Source organism: Populus trichocarpa, chromosome 1, assembly GCF_000002775.5.
Source record: "Populus trichocarpa isolate Nisqually-1 chromosome 1, P.trichocarpa_v4.1, whole genome shotgun sequence".
In the NCBI taxonomy this organism is placed as follows: Eukaryota; Viridiplantae; Streptophyta; class Magnoliopsida; order Malpighiales; family Salicaceae; genus Populus; species Populus trichocarpa.
In genome coordinates this window covers 9,674,866-9,692,341 of record NC_037285.2, presented here as the reverse complement: position 1 = coordinate 9,692,341, position 17,476 = coordinate 9,674,866, and the positions used below count along the sequence as shown (strand labels likewise).

General features: G+C 29.0%; 1 protein-coding gene and 1 pseudogene across 7 annotated transcripts; both read right to left on the bottom strand.

The window, feature by feature from the left end:
* Positions 1-3,034: 3,034 nt before the first annotated feature.
* On the bottom strand, positions 3,035-4,284 carry LOC18094389 (pectinesterase inhibitor 9-like; annotated as a pseudogene).
* Positions 4,285-4,687: 403 nt separating this feature from the next.
* LOC18094390 (uncharacterized) lies at positions 4,688-7,266 on the bottom strand. 7 transcript variants are annotated; one of them, XM_024601816.2, is made up of 9 exons: positions 7,073-7,266; positions 6,798-6,944; positions 6,604-6,701; positions 6,194-6,266; positions 6,046-6,106; positions 5,871-5,956; positions 5,669-5,758; positions 5,125-5,207; positions 4,688-4,967 (listed from the first exon to the last, which is right to left on the bottom strand). In XM_024601816.2, exons 1-8 carry the CDS (start codon positions 7,169-7,171, stop codon positions 5,145-5,147), a joined length of 717 nt encoding a protein of 238 aa, XP_024457584.1. In that variant the 5' UTR covers positions 7,172-7,266; the 3' UTR covers positions 4,688-4,967; positions 5,125-5,144. The 7 variants fall into 7 exon arrangements, with proteins under 7 accessions (XP_024457584.1, XP_024457593.1, XP_024457589.1 ...); XM_024601825.2 differs by having other exon boundaries at positions 4,688-4,954; XM_024601821.2 differs by having other exon boundaries at positions 4,688-4,919.
* Positions 7,267-17,476: the final 10,210 nt, after the last annotated feature.

Genomic DNA, 17,476 nt, shown 5'->3' with positions numbered 1-17,476 from the left:
CGTGGCCAGTGTTATCTCACGGCTTTATTTTTATATATAAAAAATATCAAAAAAAAATTAAAATCTAAAAATATTAAGTATTTTTATAAAACTATATTTAAAAGCCTTGAGTTTAACTGCAATGTCTGACCTAAGAGTAATATTTATAATATTATTAATAATATTAAACTTGTATGAACCAAGTTTAAGTGGATCTGTCTGTAATACCATACCAAAGAGCCTTGGATGTAGCTAGGTCTAGCTACAAGGTTGTGTCGTAAAAGTGTGATAATTAAATAGAAAAAAATTTAACATTACAGAATGAAATTAAACAAAAAAAATTAATTGAAAAAAAAAACAAAGCAAAACACTATTCTAATGAATAGTGCTTTGCAAGGAGGGGTACAGTAAAATGCCCATGTTATGAGGGTGTGATAATTAAAGAAAAAAATTTAATATTAACAAACTAAATTAATCAGAAAAAAGATTAATTAAAAAGAAAAAAGCAAAAAAAAACCTATAACTAATAATATTTTTTTCAAATTTATTAATTATTATATTAGCAATATTTATTATAATACAAATAATAATATTTATAATACAAATAATAATATTTTTAATACTAATAATAATATTAAACTTGCATTACTCAAGTTTAAGTGGACCTGACTGCAATGCCAAGTCTAAGAGCCTTGGGTTTGGCTCCAACACCAGAGTCAAGAGCCTTGGATGTGGGCCTAACTACAAGGTCGTGTCATAAAAGTATGATAACTAAATAAAAAAAAATAATATTAAAGAATAAAATTAAATAAAAAAAAATATTATTTGAAAAGGAGAAAACAAAACAAAGCACTATTCCAACGAATAGTGTTTTGCGAGGAGGGGTACAATAAAATCCCCTCATGAGATTACGATAATCTAATGAAAAGTAAACAAAACAAATCATGAAGTTTAATTCTTAATCAAATGATATTAAAAGATGAAATTAGAAGAAAAAAAACTAATTAAGAAAAAGAAAAAAATATATGAATCAACTAGGTTAACCCGTCAAACTAGGTTAATCCGTCAAACTTGGGATTCGTGCCACGAGAGTATGATAACTAAATAGAAAAAAATTTAATATTAACAAACTAAATTAAAAAAAGATTAATTAAAAAGAAAAAAAAACAACAACAAAAAACCTATAACTAAAAGGCATCTGCCTTTCACTATGAATTTGCACAATACAATCCACAGTGAAAGGTTGATCTCTTTTAGTTATAGTTACAATATTAAAAGATAAAATTGAAAGGAAAAAACTAATGAAGAAAAAGAAAAAAATCTGAATCAACTGGGTTAACCCACCAAATCAGGTTAACCCGTCAAACCTGAGATTCGTGTCATGAGAGTATGATAACTAAATAGAAAAAAAATAATATTAATGAACTAAATTGAACAAAAAAATATTAATTAAAAAGAAAAAAACAAAGAAAAAAAACCTATAGGAAGAAAAAAACTAATGGAGAAAAGGGAAAAAAATCTGAATTAATTGGGTTAACCTATCAAACCAGGTTACTCGTCAAACCTGAGATCCATGTCATGAAAGTCTAATAACTAAATGAAAAAAACATTTAATATTAACAAACTAAATTAAATAAAAAAATTAATTAAAAAATAAAATGTATCAGTCTTTTCATTGTGGATTGCATAGTACAGTTCACAATGAAAAGCATAAAAAAAAATTAAAAATATCAGTTTTTTTACTGTAAAATACACGCAATCCATAATAAAAAACTAAAACCTTTTAGTTATAATTAATAATTACCGACGACAATACAAAGATTTAGGTTGAAACGATACCAAATCAAATAAAAAAAAAATTATCCAGCAATTCTTGTATTACTAGGAGGATAGAAAGATTTTAGGCAGAGTTCCACTTGTCAAGATTGATAGCGTATAACATCTTAAACGACTCATTTTTACACTGCGTCCCAATAGTAATCACTATCAAATTTTTTAAATTTATCTATGGAATATTTTGTTGATAAATAGATTGTATATAATTTTATCAATGATTTTTTTAATATTACCAATATAATTAAATCACCGATGAATAAACAATGGCATAATAACACCTAAGTCATAAATTTAAAATTAATTTCATCATATTACAAACAAATATAATTTTTTAAAATCTCAAATAAATCCTATTATGTACAAATCATACAACAATTTTTTATGAAAAAATTTATAAAATAAGTAAACGCATAAACAAAATACATACATAATATCAAAATATCAAAAACATTAACATTTTAAAAAGGAGTTAAAATAAAAAAAATAGGTAAATTTGTTTATTTAATGTGGAGAATCCTAAAAAAATTGAATCAAAACAAGGATGCTGCTAAATTAAATGTTGGCGTGGCTGAATTTGTGGTGATGGGAGTTTGGTTTGTTATAAAATAGGAGGTTGTTGTTATTTGTAGAGAAAGACGGAGGAAGAAGAAGAAATGAGGGAGGGGAAGACGGGGGGTTACTCGTCAAATTATAAATTAAATATTACCGATAAATTTACGAACATATTTCACTGACGGGTTAATTTTGTTGATAATTCTTTCTGTATAAATGACACGTCATTGTATCTTTTGGTTTTTTTAAATTATTTATTTTTTCACTGTAATTCTCTTGATATATACCGAAAAAATATTTTTATTGGTATTTACCGATAAATACTATAATGAACTATTTTGTTTATAAAATTCCCCATAATCTAAAATTTCGTTATATTTTCGTTTGTATGTTCTAATTTTCTAAGATAGCGTCCTCAATAAGTGTCGTAAATCTTAAGTCATGCCCAATAATGATGAATATTATTTGAAGACGACAAAAACTAGCGATTCGGTGGTTTCAGAATGCAAATTCAAGCAGGTTGATTTTTTCACCTATTTTCCTAATGAACTGACTGCTTCACTTCAGCAAAACGTTTGGAGAAAAGTTATAGTTACATGGGCCATGAAATAGACAGATGGGTGAAGTGTTGCATGGTACTATTTTTACAGGAAACAGAACAATGGTATCACACAACACTAACAGGAGCTTGCCAGAAACTTAAGGCCATTTATCTTACATTTACATAGAAGTTGCAAGCTCAAACACAAAACTCGGCAACACATATAACCTTACTTGTAACACCTCATGATGATCACACATGACAAGAACCTTCTGCCTCGACGAAATCTAAGAATTTTTGGCACGGTGTCTAGATGCAAAACGAGTGACCAATGCAAGCGCATTGCTAGTGACCTGAGCAACATTGGTGATCCGGAGCTTAATGGCAGCCTTCACATTTCCATCCATTAGATGGCTAGAAAACCCATCAAGGCAAGTTTTCTCATCAGTAAGTGCTGCGCTAACCCAAGTCTGCACATTACTCATATGCCACACAAAGTCTTGACCAACAGCTCGACCCATATGACCAATCTCCCTGACAGACTGGCTTAGTCGATCCGCACGATCACCCATGTTCTCGATGCAGTCCTTCACCGCTTGGTATTCTCTAGGCTTAAGCCCCCCTAACTTTAGTCATCTTGGTCACAAATGCTTCAGCTAGCTGATATCGCCCTGGCTAGACTCACAGACAAGGCGGTTATTTCGTTGAATGCCACTAGCATAACTTGACAAGCACTCAATTCCAAAGCACCAAAAGAAAACTAACAAATCAACCTTAATTCTCCAGATGACATGGGAACTTGGATTAAGGGCTTTGCAATGAATACTGGAATGCGCTCCTCGGTTAAAGCAAAGTTATGGACAGTGATAACTGGATTGGAGCTCGCTTGGTTACTGGGGTTGAAGAAAGTAATCTTGGAGTCAGATTTTGCTATTGTGGTTGTGCTTATTACAAAGGAGATAGTAAAGATAGACATGAATTATAGCATGATCATGAAGGCTAAGAGTTTGTTTGCTAGGGAGTGGAAAGTCCAGATAGTTATAATTATAGTGAAGCCAATGCAGCTGCAAATTGGCTAGCAAACCATGGGCTCAACAAGAACACAATAGATAGTTCTTGTGTTGTTAGTAATTCTCCTCTGGGTTTTTTTTTTATCTTATATCATGATCTTATTGAATCTATCGTTCCTCGTTTAATTTAATTGGACAGTACACGCAGATTTTTTTAAGAAAAGAAAAGGAAAAACATCTATTTGATTGATCTCATGTGGGACCAAAACACTATAAAAGCAAGATTTGGCAAAAAGAGCCAGAATGTGAAAAGGAGCGAGTTAAGGAGGAAACTAAAAAAAAAAACCAAACGTAAACCAGCAAAAACAGAGGATCACCCACAGAGATCCTTATTTTATGTGTCTTCCACTCCACATCACCCAATAGCCATAAGCAACGTGCTAATCCCAATGTGTTGGCTCATTTCACTGACGAAAACACCTTGGTCCTGTGCAAATCGTTCGAGGCCTGCACAAATCTTTGACAATTATCATTTGTATGGATAATTAATCCAGTATATTTTTTAATCCTTATCCTTTTATATAGGCCAGTACTAGCAAGCCAGTCTTCACTCTTCACAACTCTTACACCTGCGTGGAAGTGAGATGTCTAGAAAATTGTTGTCGCTTCTAGGTGTACCGAAGCAAGGCTTCATCCTTTTCCACAATCAGAATTATTTTCACTAGATAACCTCTACTGTAACTACTCAGCCCATAATGGAGACACGTAAGGTCCAAAACATACTGTATTGCATAGAACTTAATTTATTATAAGTGCTTATAATGATATACATTTTCACAAGACTATATTTCTCGAACAACATTTGGCTTCAATACAATGAAGGAAACTTTTATGATGTTTAGAAGGAATGTGATTGAGATACAGTTCACATGTTATGGTGTTTTGGACAAGAAATGTAGCCCTTGCAAAGCACACCAACCTCATGTTATAGAAGCTTTTAGCTGTGTAAGAATTCCAATTTCAGTACCGTTTCAGTCTGGTGTAAGGAACTACAAGTTTATGTAAAAAGTTTTAATCAAAGCAGAACTTTATACATTCAATCAATTGCTTTCATTTAATACAAGATTGATCTAGCTAATACTCATAAGCCAAATACATTTTCAAGCTAAATTCATTAAAAAAAAATGCATCATAGTTGAAAGGTACCATTATTCATCACCTTCGTGCTAAACTGTCATGTACTTGAGAACAGCTGCACGCAGCTTTTCCATGAAAGCTGCTGCTTCTTTCTGCACAATCATTTAAGAGTTCAATCTAACTAGCAAATCATTAATCATTAAGTTTAGGACTTTTGTTCCTTTTCCTTCTTAAAAGGAAAAGTTGAAGGGAAATGTTTATAAATGTTGAATGAGTGGATATACTGATAGAAATTTTATTTGAAAAACATGCAAGCAGTGTTACAAAATGGAGAGTAAGACACACACTCCTTTAGAATGTCAGTTTTATAAAGAAACCCCTAGAGGGCACCTAAAATGGAAACGCATTTATAAATTCATAATTTTTCTCGTATGTTTGGTCAAAGTAGCTCTTATAAGAAATCTGCTCCAATATATCCCCCGTCCTATATGCTGATTGTGGTGCCACATTCATATCAATATGATTTTTTTGTGTTCCTCGACCCCAAAGGCAACACTGAAAAGAGAGAGATTGCAAAACAGGTTGAGAAGAAAATTTAGTCTCCAGCTCTTACCTGTTTACCTTGGTTGGCGCTTGCTATGTTTTCATCAAGAAGCGTTAACAATGATCTGTTAAGTTCATTCTGCTCAACCATTTCCAGCAACTGGCATGGAAACCAAAGATGCAAAATCAACCTAATTAACATAATTAACAAGGCAAAAGAAAAGTAAAATATTTGAATTAAAAGATTGATGAGTGAAAAGGGTAGTGCATACAGTGGCTTTTACATCCTTTGATGTCAATATTTTTGTCAGGCTTTTCTTTGCTTTTACAAGTTCACCTTGCATTTTATCGTAGGCTTCTATAACAGGACGAGGGACACAGTTCCATCAGTTTCCAGTAAGCTGGAAAAAGTTAATTCTTCTAAGCAAGTTTGCAGAGACTACAAACCTGTTCCTTCCTTCAGAGCTTTCTGTAGTGCTTCCAACTCAATCAATCTGTCTTCCATCTCCTACAACAATCACCAACATTTCCATAAATAGGTTTGATATGGTTATGGAAAAGGGGTTCAACTTTCACGTATAACTCTTGAGTGAACCTCAGTTTTTGAAACAGCAAAACGAAGCTGCCCCAGTTCAAATTGTAGCTGCGAGAAAAATTCATGGTTCAATCTGCAAATTCCACAGCCATTGTTTAAAGGCAAGATTTGAGGTCAGTAAATAAAAATAAAATCCCATTCTTATGCTATAATGAGTATGACCCTAAAGTGGAACTTCTCATGATGCATAGTACTTAACATTCTTCCTTTACTCTGTGCAACAGGGCGGGATCATATCATTGGTTTTTTTAAAAAAAAGTACAAGTGTCAAGAAAAATAGCTTAGCCACCGGAGAACAATTTCATTGGATGAGGCGAAATCTCAAACATATTGCCTATAGTAACAACTCACAACATTATCCGTAAAATAAATAAATAGTGCATCAGAGCTTAAAACTTAAAAGGACTAACCGTTGCCTCAGTCTAGCAATCTCAAACTCAATCTCTTGAGCTTCAGTATCAAGAAAGTACTCTATCAGCTTTTCTGAAGTGTCCGGTATCACCCTAGACTAATCCAACGTCCACAAACACCACAAAAATCACAAAATACAAAATAATAATAACGAATATTTACAATAAAAACGATTAATTAACTGAATTATTACTTGACGAAGAGCGTGGCGACGCTGTTTTTCTTCACGGGCTTGCATCTCAAGTGCCTCGCGAAACTCTGCGTCTTTCTCGAGCCTTCTATTGATCTCCCGTCGAGCCAAATGGCCTGTTTGTGGTGGCCCATATAGCCCCTCTGGGTCCTTCCTTCGCATAAAATCAAACAAAAACAGAAAATATAAAGGGAATATTGAAAGCGGAATGGTTTATAAACAAATTGGAGATGAGATTGAGGCATTGAATTGAAAAAGGAAATGAGAAGTTGAGATACCCATTTAACGCAGGAGATTCTGCAGGGTTTGTGATTGGTTCTTGTGATTGGCCTTGTACGGACAGTCATGCTGAAGCCGCTGAGTGTAAGAGAGGCCATTTGATGATGGCCGTTTCAAAAAGCTCCGTGACTGCAAGTGAAGAAGCTCTTGTGTTTTCAACGGTTTTGTGTTATCTTGTGATGTTATCTATCTGATTTGCTTTTTGTCGTGTAACTTTATCTGTTGACGATGGCGGGAATTACAACCGTTGGATGTGATGTTGCATCATCATTGCCAATTGTTTGATGAGGGGAAAACCATGGATGCCCCCTCCTCTCCCCCACACTGGAATGGGCCTGGTTTGTTAAATTAATACGAGGAGTTTCAAGTCCAGCCCAACTTAAAGGCCCTACAATCTGGCTAGTTATACCCCTTTCAAATACACTGTTTCACATTCACCGGAACAATGTAATGGTAGATTCGCACCTCACACCAAAAAAAACTTAATTCTAGTCATAGGGAGTATTAATATCTATTCACATGGTATATTAATTATTATTAAATTAATTAAAAATAAATAAATTTTTTTATTTTAATTATATAGCGAAAGAAGTAAAATACCCTTGGAATCAAAAAAATTTAAAATTAGATCCAAGAGGCAATTTTATATTTTTATAATAATTTTTATATAATTATCATATCATATGAGGAGAAATTTAATCTTTATTAAAAATAACAAAAAACATATTTACATGCAAATATTTTATCGCGTATCACATGCTGCTTTTTTAATTTTTTTATTTAATAATATAATGTTAAAAATGAATTTTTATATAAAAAAATTATTTAAATTATGTATAAAAATATAATTTTTATTCTAAATTCTATCTTTCTTATTCATGTATTTTTATTAAAAACAATATATCGTTTTTTTAGTTATGTAGTTCATTGTATACAAGCTAAAGGCAATTAATAAAAACAATATCCCAAAAAATGATGATGATTTGAAATAAGGAGAAAAATGCATATCTTTGATCAAAACTCTTTTTCCTTATTTATGTTTTCCTTTTCCTTTCCTTTTCCTTTTTCTTTTCCTTTTCTTTTTCTTTTTTCTTAACAAGAAATATATCTTTTTTCTTATCACAGGTATTATTTTTGAAATGAAAGCTAATCATGATCTTAAAACAAAGTTTTAATAAAGCAACAAAAAACCATTAATTGATAATTTTGACATGGATATATTAATAAATATAAAAAAATCAAGAAAAATTATATAAGACTTTTACAATAAAAATAATAAAATAGATATTCCATTCACATTAAATATTCATTAGTGAAAGTTTTAGAAAATCATGCATGTTAGGTTTATATATAATTATTTAAAAAGTAATTGTTAATATTATCATAAATAATATTTGAAAATAATGGCATAATCATATAGTTATTTGATATCATTTAAATAAATTTATTTTAAAAAAACCTTATTATAAAATACAAGAAAAAAACAATCAAATAAAAAAGAACCAGTGTGCCATCATAAAAAGAAGGGTCAAACATGCTCAGGCTAAAAGAATGGGTTTGTGAGCCTAGCCCACAAATACAAATCATAGCGCACCTCAACTAATCTCACGAGTACTGAAGTTAACGATCATATAAGCCTCCAGTGGCCTTAAGGTTTATGAGACTCGAACTGTTAACCTCTAGAGAGTAAACCCAGAACCTGACCAATTGAGTTATATTCCTCAGAATTAATACATTCATGGGTTTTAATTTATTGAAAGGCGGATAACATCTTGTTCATTTTATTTTTATTGTTTGAATGGAAAATGTGACATCCTCTTGCAACTTATTTTAATTTACTCTGATGACCGAAAAATCAAGTTTCAAAATTTTTGGACAACAAAAAACTATATTTCAACTATTTTCACTCAAGATATATTAAAAAAAAACATCATACCTTTAAAAACTCATTCATTAAAACAAAATACATTTTAATTGACTTAAAATTTCAAAATCATATCATTTTTTTAAAAAATAAGTTTGCTCTATTTTTTTCTAATATCATTAAAGATAAAAACCACCTCCATTAATTTAATTTTTTTTAAGTCGGAATTAGTGGAGGGTATAAGTGCTCCTTGTGTGAAAATTCCTCAAAGTTAAGTAAGTTAAAAAAAAAAAACAAAAAAAAAAAACAATCGTGGTAATACAAGAGCATCCACACTTTAATAGACATAGAGAAGAATCCCAAGTTATTGTCAAGATTCTTAATTTAACTTTCTTTTGTAGGAACATGTTGTATTGTATTCACGCACACCAAGAGAATGGATCATACTATTAGGCTCGTTGATCTAATATTTAAAAAATGTTTATCATTGTTAATTAATCTCTTCTATAGCCCAAAACAATTCCCAGACTTTGATGGAGAAAAAAAAAAACACAATGAGAAACGATAATAAATAATTGATGAACAACAATATAAATCTAAATACAAGATGTAGATTTATATTAAAAAAAAAATGTAAGAATTAAGGGCAAGATAACTATAAGTCTTTGTAACAAGTTTTTTTTTAATTAAAGGAAAAATAATTAAGATTGTTAATTTGTTTCCACATATATTTCAAATAGTATAATTGAATTGAATTTTATGGTTTAGTATTTTATTTTAAATATAAAAATTATAATATATTATCAAATTAAATTAAATTTTATATATGATTTGATTTCAAATATACTATAACATTATCAAAACCAATTATCTTAGATCTATATCTTAGATAAAAGAAGAAATGTATGCTTATTGTATTTTTCTTTCTCCTCCTTTTGTGCTTCAAGAACACTTACATACGAGGAAATTGCTATACATATTGGCCACTCCTTGCGGAAAGAAAAACTATATCATTCATTGATTAAAACATCACAAATAGGACCTTTCATGTTGAAGTTATAAACTTGCATTGTTTCAAAGTTGTTGTGATTGTATCGTATTATTGTGAGGGGAATTCACTATTACACTTCTATGATGCACTGTTTACCTAATCAATTTTTTAAAAAAAATTATTATTTAATATTGATTTTTTTTATCTCGATATCATCACTTTGGTTTTGAGTTGACATGTTAACTTGGTTTGAAATTAGACTTTATAGTTTTTTCAATTTTTTTATAAGGTTATTTCTGTCTCATTATCTAGGCCATGAATTTGACAGATTGACTCCAGTCAATTTTTCTTGTCCTTACTTTTAATTGATTTTTTTTATTACTTTCATTCTTAAATATTGAGTTGATTGGAAATTAAACTTATAATTTATTTTGATTATCTTTCTATAAGGTTATTCTAGTCACATAACCCGAGTTACGAGTTTGACAGGTTAACCTAGGTTGATTTAAGTTGCTTTTTTCTGGGTTTTTTTTAATTGATTTTTTTTCAATTTCAATCTTCAACATTGGGTTGATTGAAAATTGAGTTTCATAATTTTTTTCGATTTGCTTCCTATGAGGTTATCCTGATCTTATGACTCAGGTTGCGGATTTGTCAGATTAATCTAGGTTTACCTGAGTTGATCCAATATGTTTTCATCTCAATATTAAAAAAAAAATGTTTTGAAATTTTTTTTAGTCAAACTATGTTTTTGACTGTTGTTTAGATTGTTTTTGGACTTGTAAAGTTAATCGAGTCATATTAAATTAATTTTTTTTTACTAGAAATTATATTAGTAATATCTAAATATTTTTTTATATTAAAAAATTAATAATCTTTCACGCGGTATATTTGAAGCAAATAATCTAATTGGAAAGTATAAGCTATTTAGAAGTGGGGGTTAACAGTAAAGATGCAATGTCAAATGAGGAAGTTTTAGACATATTCTTCTATACTCCCATGAAAGGATGAGACCAAAAATACAAAAGGCGAAAGAAAAGGAAGAAGAAGGAACTCCAGTCTTTTGACATGTGTCCCGTAACACAAAAATTCTTTAAAATATTATTATTATTATTATTATTTTAACTGTGGATGTCCGAGTCATTTTATACGCATCTCAATTAATATCCTGAAACCCTAAAATTAATAACTAAGTAAGTTTTTCATGACCCTAAAATTTATAGAATTTAAAATAATAACTTCTAGAAAATAAATATAAAACCTGATTAGTTAAATTATATTTTTAATATTTATTGTTATTATTAGTACTATTCTCGATGCTGCATTTCGATATGGCGGAATTAATTATTTTTTGATATAAAAATGATTTTGTTTAAAAAATTAAAAATATTTAATAAAACTTGAGAGGAGCATTTATAATTTAGTGCTTTCATGACCAAGGTCCACCGAACCAAGAAGTGGAAAAGTCTCCATGTGATATGAATGGCCGGTGACTGTTGTTTTGAATTATGGCTCTTTTCCTTGATGACATGGGGAAATCCACCTACCCCCCACCACACGTGGCTTTTCTTGCTTTGTGAAAGGGAACGGGTTTTCTTTGAGGTTTCTTAATGACCAAACATCTGAACTACTACAACGCTTTTCTTAATCGCTGTTGCGTCAAAAATCGTACCAAACTTTATGACAAGATTATTAGCTCCGATACTTTTTCTTTCTTCTGATAATTAATCAATTAATTACTTTCTTGACCTGGTGTCCGCAAAATCCCCCGCCCAAAAAAAAAAAAAAAAAAAATCTTATTTATCCCAAGCTAAAAATAAATAAATTAAACTGTTGGGCAAGTATACCTTTATATTTTTTACAAGATTATAAAAGGATCTTTTTACCCTTACATTCAGGAAAAAATTAAAAAAAAAGATCTAGAGGTGATTTCAGTTTTTTACATTGTTTTTTTTTTTTTGAAATTCTGAAATCACGAGAGGTGTTTTGAACTCTTTGCTCTCATTAATTAATTTTTAAATTAAAGAACAGTTGGAACGTGGAATGCGTCTACGACCTTATGGCAGCGGGTGCGGTGTATCCTTGTGGTTAAATATGTTGTTTTTCCATGTCATCATTCTTTTCGTGGTGTAAAACGTGGTGGTGGTCGATGGATGGATTTTTTTACTATGGCTGTTTTTTTTTCCTTCTTACTTTTCTCTCTCTCCTAACAAAAGTGCACATATGTCCTATTTTCTTTTCGTTTCTCAATTTTAGTCCTTAGTTTTTTATTGCTTATTTTAGTCCTTGTCCCTTTTGAAAAACTTTTTATGTTTTTAATTTCATCATTGAATTACAATTTATCATGGATTATTGTTTTGGATTAGGTTCTTATTATTTTGATTTTTGATTTTTTTTCTCTAACTCTTGTCTAAAAGTTTTGTTGTTTTAAATTTCACCTTCCAATCAAAGTTTATGTTATTTCTTTTTCAATTTAACCCTCATTCTTTTGATTTCTTTTTCTTTTTATTAAAGTTTTTTTTCTTTTCAATTTAACACTCTAATGTTAATTTTTATGCCATCTAATTTATTTTTTATTTTGATTCACAGATTTTTGATGCCCTCATTCTTTTAATTATAATTTTTTGTGTTATATATGTTTTCTCTTGTTTCATCTTGTGACGTTTGATTTGTTGAGGATTGAGCTTCATGATATTTTCAATTGTTGTGCTTCCGATTTAATAACATGGATCACGAGTTTTTAAAGTTGGTATGGTTAGAGATTTCTTTTTTTCATTTGATTTTACGGTTTTATCATTATGCATTTTCTTTTTTTTAAAAAATAGTTTTGTGGTCATCTTCAATTTTTTTCTATCAGTTTATCCCAATACTTTTTTAATAGATTTTGTTTGAAAAAAATGTTTTGTTTTGTATTTAATTTTTCATGCTTTTTTTATGCCGATGATTTTTTTTTATAAAAAAAGTTATTATATTTAAATAATATTTCTGATATGTCCGACCTAGCATATTTTTATTTTATTTTATTCACTCAGTTTCATGTGTTTCTATTTCTATTTCTATTATCTTTTATTGATTTTAATAAAAAAAAATTTGGTTGGCACAAACGAATAAATATTTCATTTTATGAGATTAAATATCTTGATGTACACCTATCTTTCACTTTTTCCAGTTTCTCTTTTAGTTGTTGTTAATAAATTTTTTTTGTTTATTTACATTGATGATGATCAATTTATTTCATTAGATGCTTGGATAAGCTTTTCTATTTACACTTTAAAATTTTTATGTATAAACATATATCGAAACAACCTGTCTAACCAGATTTTTTTCTTAAAAAAAAATTATGGCCCCAACAAAACACAGGTCAGATATCTAGTAGTATATATGATCTACCGCGTAGTGTCGACAGGTTAAAAAAATTTTGAGAAAAAAAATTATATTTAGTCAACACAAGCACATTTTAAAGAAAATAAAAAAAAACCAATATCGAATGATAAAAACAAAAGGTAATAATAAAAAAATGATGACAGCTTGTGTTACAACATATCAAATATTGAATGGCAAAATAAAAAATAAAAGCAAAAAGAAAAGGTGCGAGCTCACCCGGGCTAACCTGTGAAACTCATGGGTCAGGTCATGAGATCGGGATAACTATATAAAAAGAAAACAAAAAAAAACCACGAATCATATTTTAAAAAAATCAATGTCAAGTAACAAGATTAAAAAAGAAAATAAGTAAAAAATAATAATGTGAATCTGTAACCTGAATCATTTGATTGGAAGCCCCGAACCTGGAAAAACCTCGAAGCCTAAATTTCAATAAATCAAATGTCAAAAACTAAAATTGAAAAAAATCAATCATAAAAAAAAGATTCAAAAGAAAAAATAACAATTAAAAGAATGCGGAACAAATTTGAAAAAACAAATTGGAGGATAGATAATTTTGTGTTAAAGGGATAAATTTTAAAAAAAATCAATTTCACATAAGAATTAAAGAAGAAACCACGAAGAGAATGAGGATCAAATCTAAAAAAAATAGCAAATTTAAAATTTTAATTAAATGATGAAATTAAAAACAATTCACATGAAAAAGTCATTTTGCACCTTTAATCAAAACAAAAATAACAAATAAATCATATGAAAAATATCATTTTATCCTCGAGTTTAGTTTTCTTAGTTGATTTTATGAAGGATAAAAATGTCAATCTAGTATTACAATTCACGTTAATAAACTCTACCAGGTGCTACACCATATTTATTTTTGGTATGTATAACATGAAAGTTGATATGCATTTATTTTTATTCGATCAATTTGAAAAATAAGACTTTAAAATCAACCCTTTTCGTTCTGAACATTAAAGTTTTAACACCTAAAATGTCTTTTTAATTGTCAAAAACAAGAAAAACATTAGTCGGCTGCATTGGAGGCGAGAATTATGCATTAGATTGTTGCTTTCTAGTTAAGAAATGGAACAAAAACTGAAGTGTGAAAACTGAAACATACCAGGAGTTCCACAGCACGTGAATGTGACCTTCGCAGCTTCCTGCCGCGTCGAGGGACTCCCGCTCGCTCGCTGTGCGTGCCTAACACAGGTTTGCGTATAGATTTCAATCGTTGACCGAACAAATATATTTCAAACTTGACCTGCCTTCATACCCGGAGGTCCATTCTTCAAATTGAAACAGTCAGCGAAGATCACTTCCATTCTAGAGCTCAGCTGGCCCTTTGATGATATATCATAGGCTTCCGGCAAGTCATTTTCACGGCAATGCTAAAACGGACTCGCAAGTCTATTTTCAAATTTCAACACGCCTCTTGTCCCTGTTCAGTCTCTGCTTCCATTTGAAATATGAACGTACGCGCTGTGATATTTTTCTTTCGAGCGTGTTTAGCAGTGTGGCTGTGAATGTTTTTTAAATAACTTTTCGTGCCAAAATACATGTCAAAGATGTTTTTTTATTTTTTAAAAATTATTTTTGATATCAGCACATCAAAACGATCCAAAACATACAAACCATATTAAATTTTAACAAAAAAATAAAAAATAAATTTTCAAATTTTTTGAAAACACAGGTTGAACCGTGTTCCCAAACAATTCCTTCAAATAATAATAATGAACACATTTGTTGACTTCTACATGATTTCACACCTAAGCAATCACCTACTTAATTAAAAAAAAGTTAGAGAATTCTATTTATAGTTTAATAAATCTTTTTTTTATATAAAAAAAGATTAAAATGTAATTTTACTCTAATAACATTTAACAAAAAAAAATATTCATAATATATAAATTAATGAGAGATAAATATCCATTACATGAACATTAATACAATTGAAATATGCAAGGAAAGTAGAAAACAAGCATATGAAGAGTAGCTCTTCCTCTAAGTTGAGCCATAACTTTAGATTTTTCTCCAAATTTTGATCCAGACACATTACTTAAAACTATGAGTTTTGGAGTCTTCAAGAGGTTTTTAACCTCGTTAAATTTAAATTTATAAAAATAAAAGTTCGCCCTCCAGTTTCATTCCTTTAGCTCAGATAGTGGTGAGCAAATTGATAGACAATGGTGGTGGAGTCCTTTATAGGGTTAAAGAAATATTTTTTTTATGATTTGATGTAATATTTAACATAAGAGGTTTTTTAAAATTATTTTATGAAAAATAATGCTTAACTTATAAATAATTATATAACTTTTGTTAAATTTTTTTAGATGCATCAGTCACAAAATGTAAATTTTTATGTCCGCATCAAGGTGTTGAGTGCAAGCTATAATTTTTCAAAAATAAAAAGCATGAGGTAATTTTTCCCTCTTTTTTTTTTCACGGAAAAGAGTTTTCTTGTATTGTATACAGCACCTCAATTAAAAGGAATTTCAAGAGCTTTTATTAAATAGATATTAAAAGCGACCGATTTAATATTTGTTCTTCTTCTGGTAGAGCTGGCCAAATCCCAGATGATTCACTACCATAGCTAGATTAAGCAACTGGATTCCCTGGTTGCTGGTTACTAAGGAGTAATGACAAATTGTAAAAATGAAATTAATAAAACCTTTTTGCTAGGTTATCAAACCCTGCTTGTTTATTTTTGTGTTTTAAAAATATTTTTGAAAAAGTTATATTGTTTTTTTATTTTTTTAATTTAAATTAATATTATTTTGATGTTTTTAGATATTTTAATATGCTAATATCTAAAATAATTTTTTAAAAATAAAAAAATATTATTTTAATATATTTTCAAATAAAAAATACTTTAAAAACAACCACAACTAAAATCTCAAACACCCCTTCATTTCTAGAAATCTAGGTCGTCCAACCCTAGGGCGCGACCCTATTTGTTTTTGCGTTTTAAAAGTGTTTTTGAAAAAATTTGAATTTTTTTATTTTTTTCTTTGCTCCAAATTAATATATTTTTAGTATTTTTAAATCATTTTGATGTATTAATATCAAAAATAAAAATTTTAAAAATAAATAAAAAATATTATTTTAATATATTTATAAGTAAAAAATACTTAAAAAAAACAATATTACCACGGTTCTAAAAGTAAAATCCTTAAAATTTATTCTCACCCAACTACACTGTACATTCACGGGGTACGAGACGATAGAATAGGTTGCTTTAAATTGGGATTTGATTGTTGGGTCACTTAAAATTGTGAACAAAAGTTTTCTTTTTCAAGAGAAAGATATTTTCAGAGCACCTCGCATTTAAACTAAATATTTTTTAAGCAATATTAAAAACACATCCCTCACATTATTATGATGCATTTAATAGACGCAAATTGCATTGCAAACTGTATTTTTTTTTTAACAATTTTTTTATGTGATAATATTAAGAATATTTTCTTTTAAAAAATAAAAAAATTATTATTTTAATAATTTTTTTTAAAAATACTTTGAAAAATAGCCGCCATACTCTTGAATTCCCTTAAATAAATTTAATAATTTCTTAAATAATTTTGAATCCAAGATTTCAACGCGTCAAGCCAAGACATAAAGATCTTTTTAACTATTAACTATTGGAACAACTTTTTAAAATTATTGTAAATAAAAGGGAAGACTTGGGTTCTTTGGTTTGACCAAATTATTTAAAATCTTTGAAAGTTTGGCTTGCTGGTTAAATATTATGTTATCTTTTCATTGGTATAATTCGAATATCATGTTAAGAAATTAGAGTAATTATATTAGCATAATAATAAATACTGGAATGATTATTGAAAGACTACTCTAACCTCCCTCTTCTTAAAATTTGATATCTTTTAAGAAGTAGAACTAATAATTTGAATTAAAATTACTTCAGCCTAACACAGATGAGTTGTTGAAAAGGTAAGATGATTATTTTTTAAAATATTTTTTGTATGAAAATATATTAAAATAATTATTTTTATTTTTTAAAATTTATTTTTGATATCAATCTATCTAGATGATTTAAAATTATAAAAAAATTAATTTAAAATTAATTTAAAAACTTTTAAAAACAATTTAAAATATAAAAACAAATAAACTTGAAGGTATGAGTTGCCTTGCCCATCATTTATTTTGAAGCTGATA

Excerpts from the sequence above, each read along its gene's own strand:
- LOC18094390 (XM_024601816.2), bottom strand. The coding sequence starts at position 7,171 with ATGGCCTCTCTTACACTCAGCGGCTTCAGCATGACTGTCCGTACAAGG. Across the intron at positions 6,702-6,797 it reads GTCGCCACGCTCTTCGTCAA|TCTAGGGTGATACCGGACAC; the intron begins GTAATAATTCAG and ends ACGTTGGATTAG. Across the intron at positions 5,759-5,870 it reads CAAAGGATGTAAAAGCCACT|TTGCTGGAAATGGTTGAGCA; the intron begins GTATGCACTACC and ends TTTCCATGCCAG.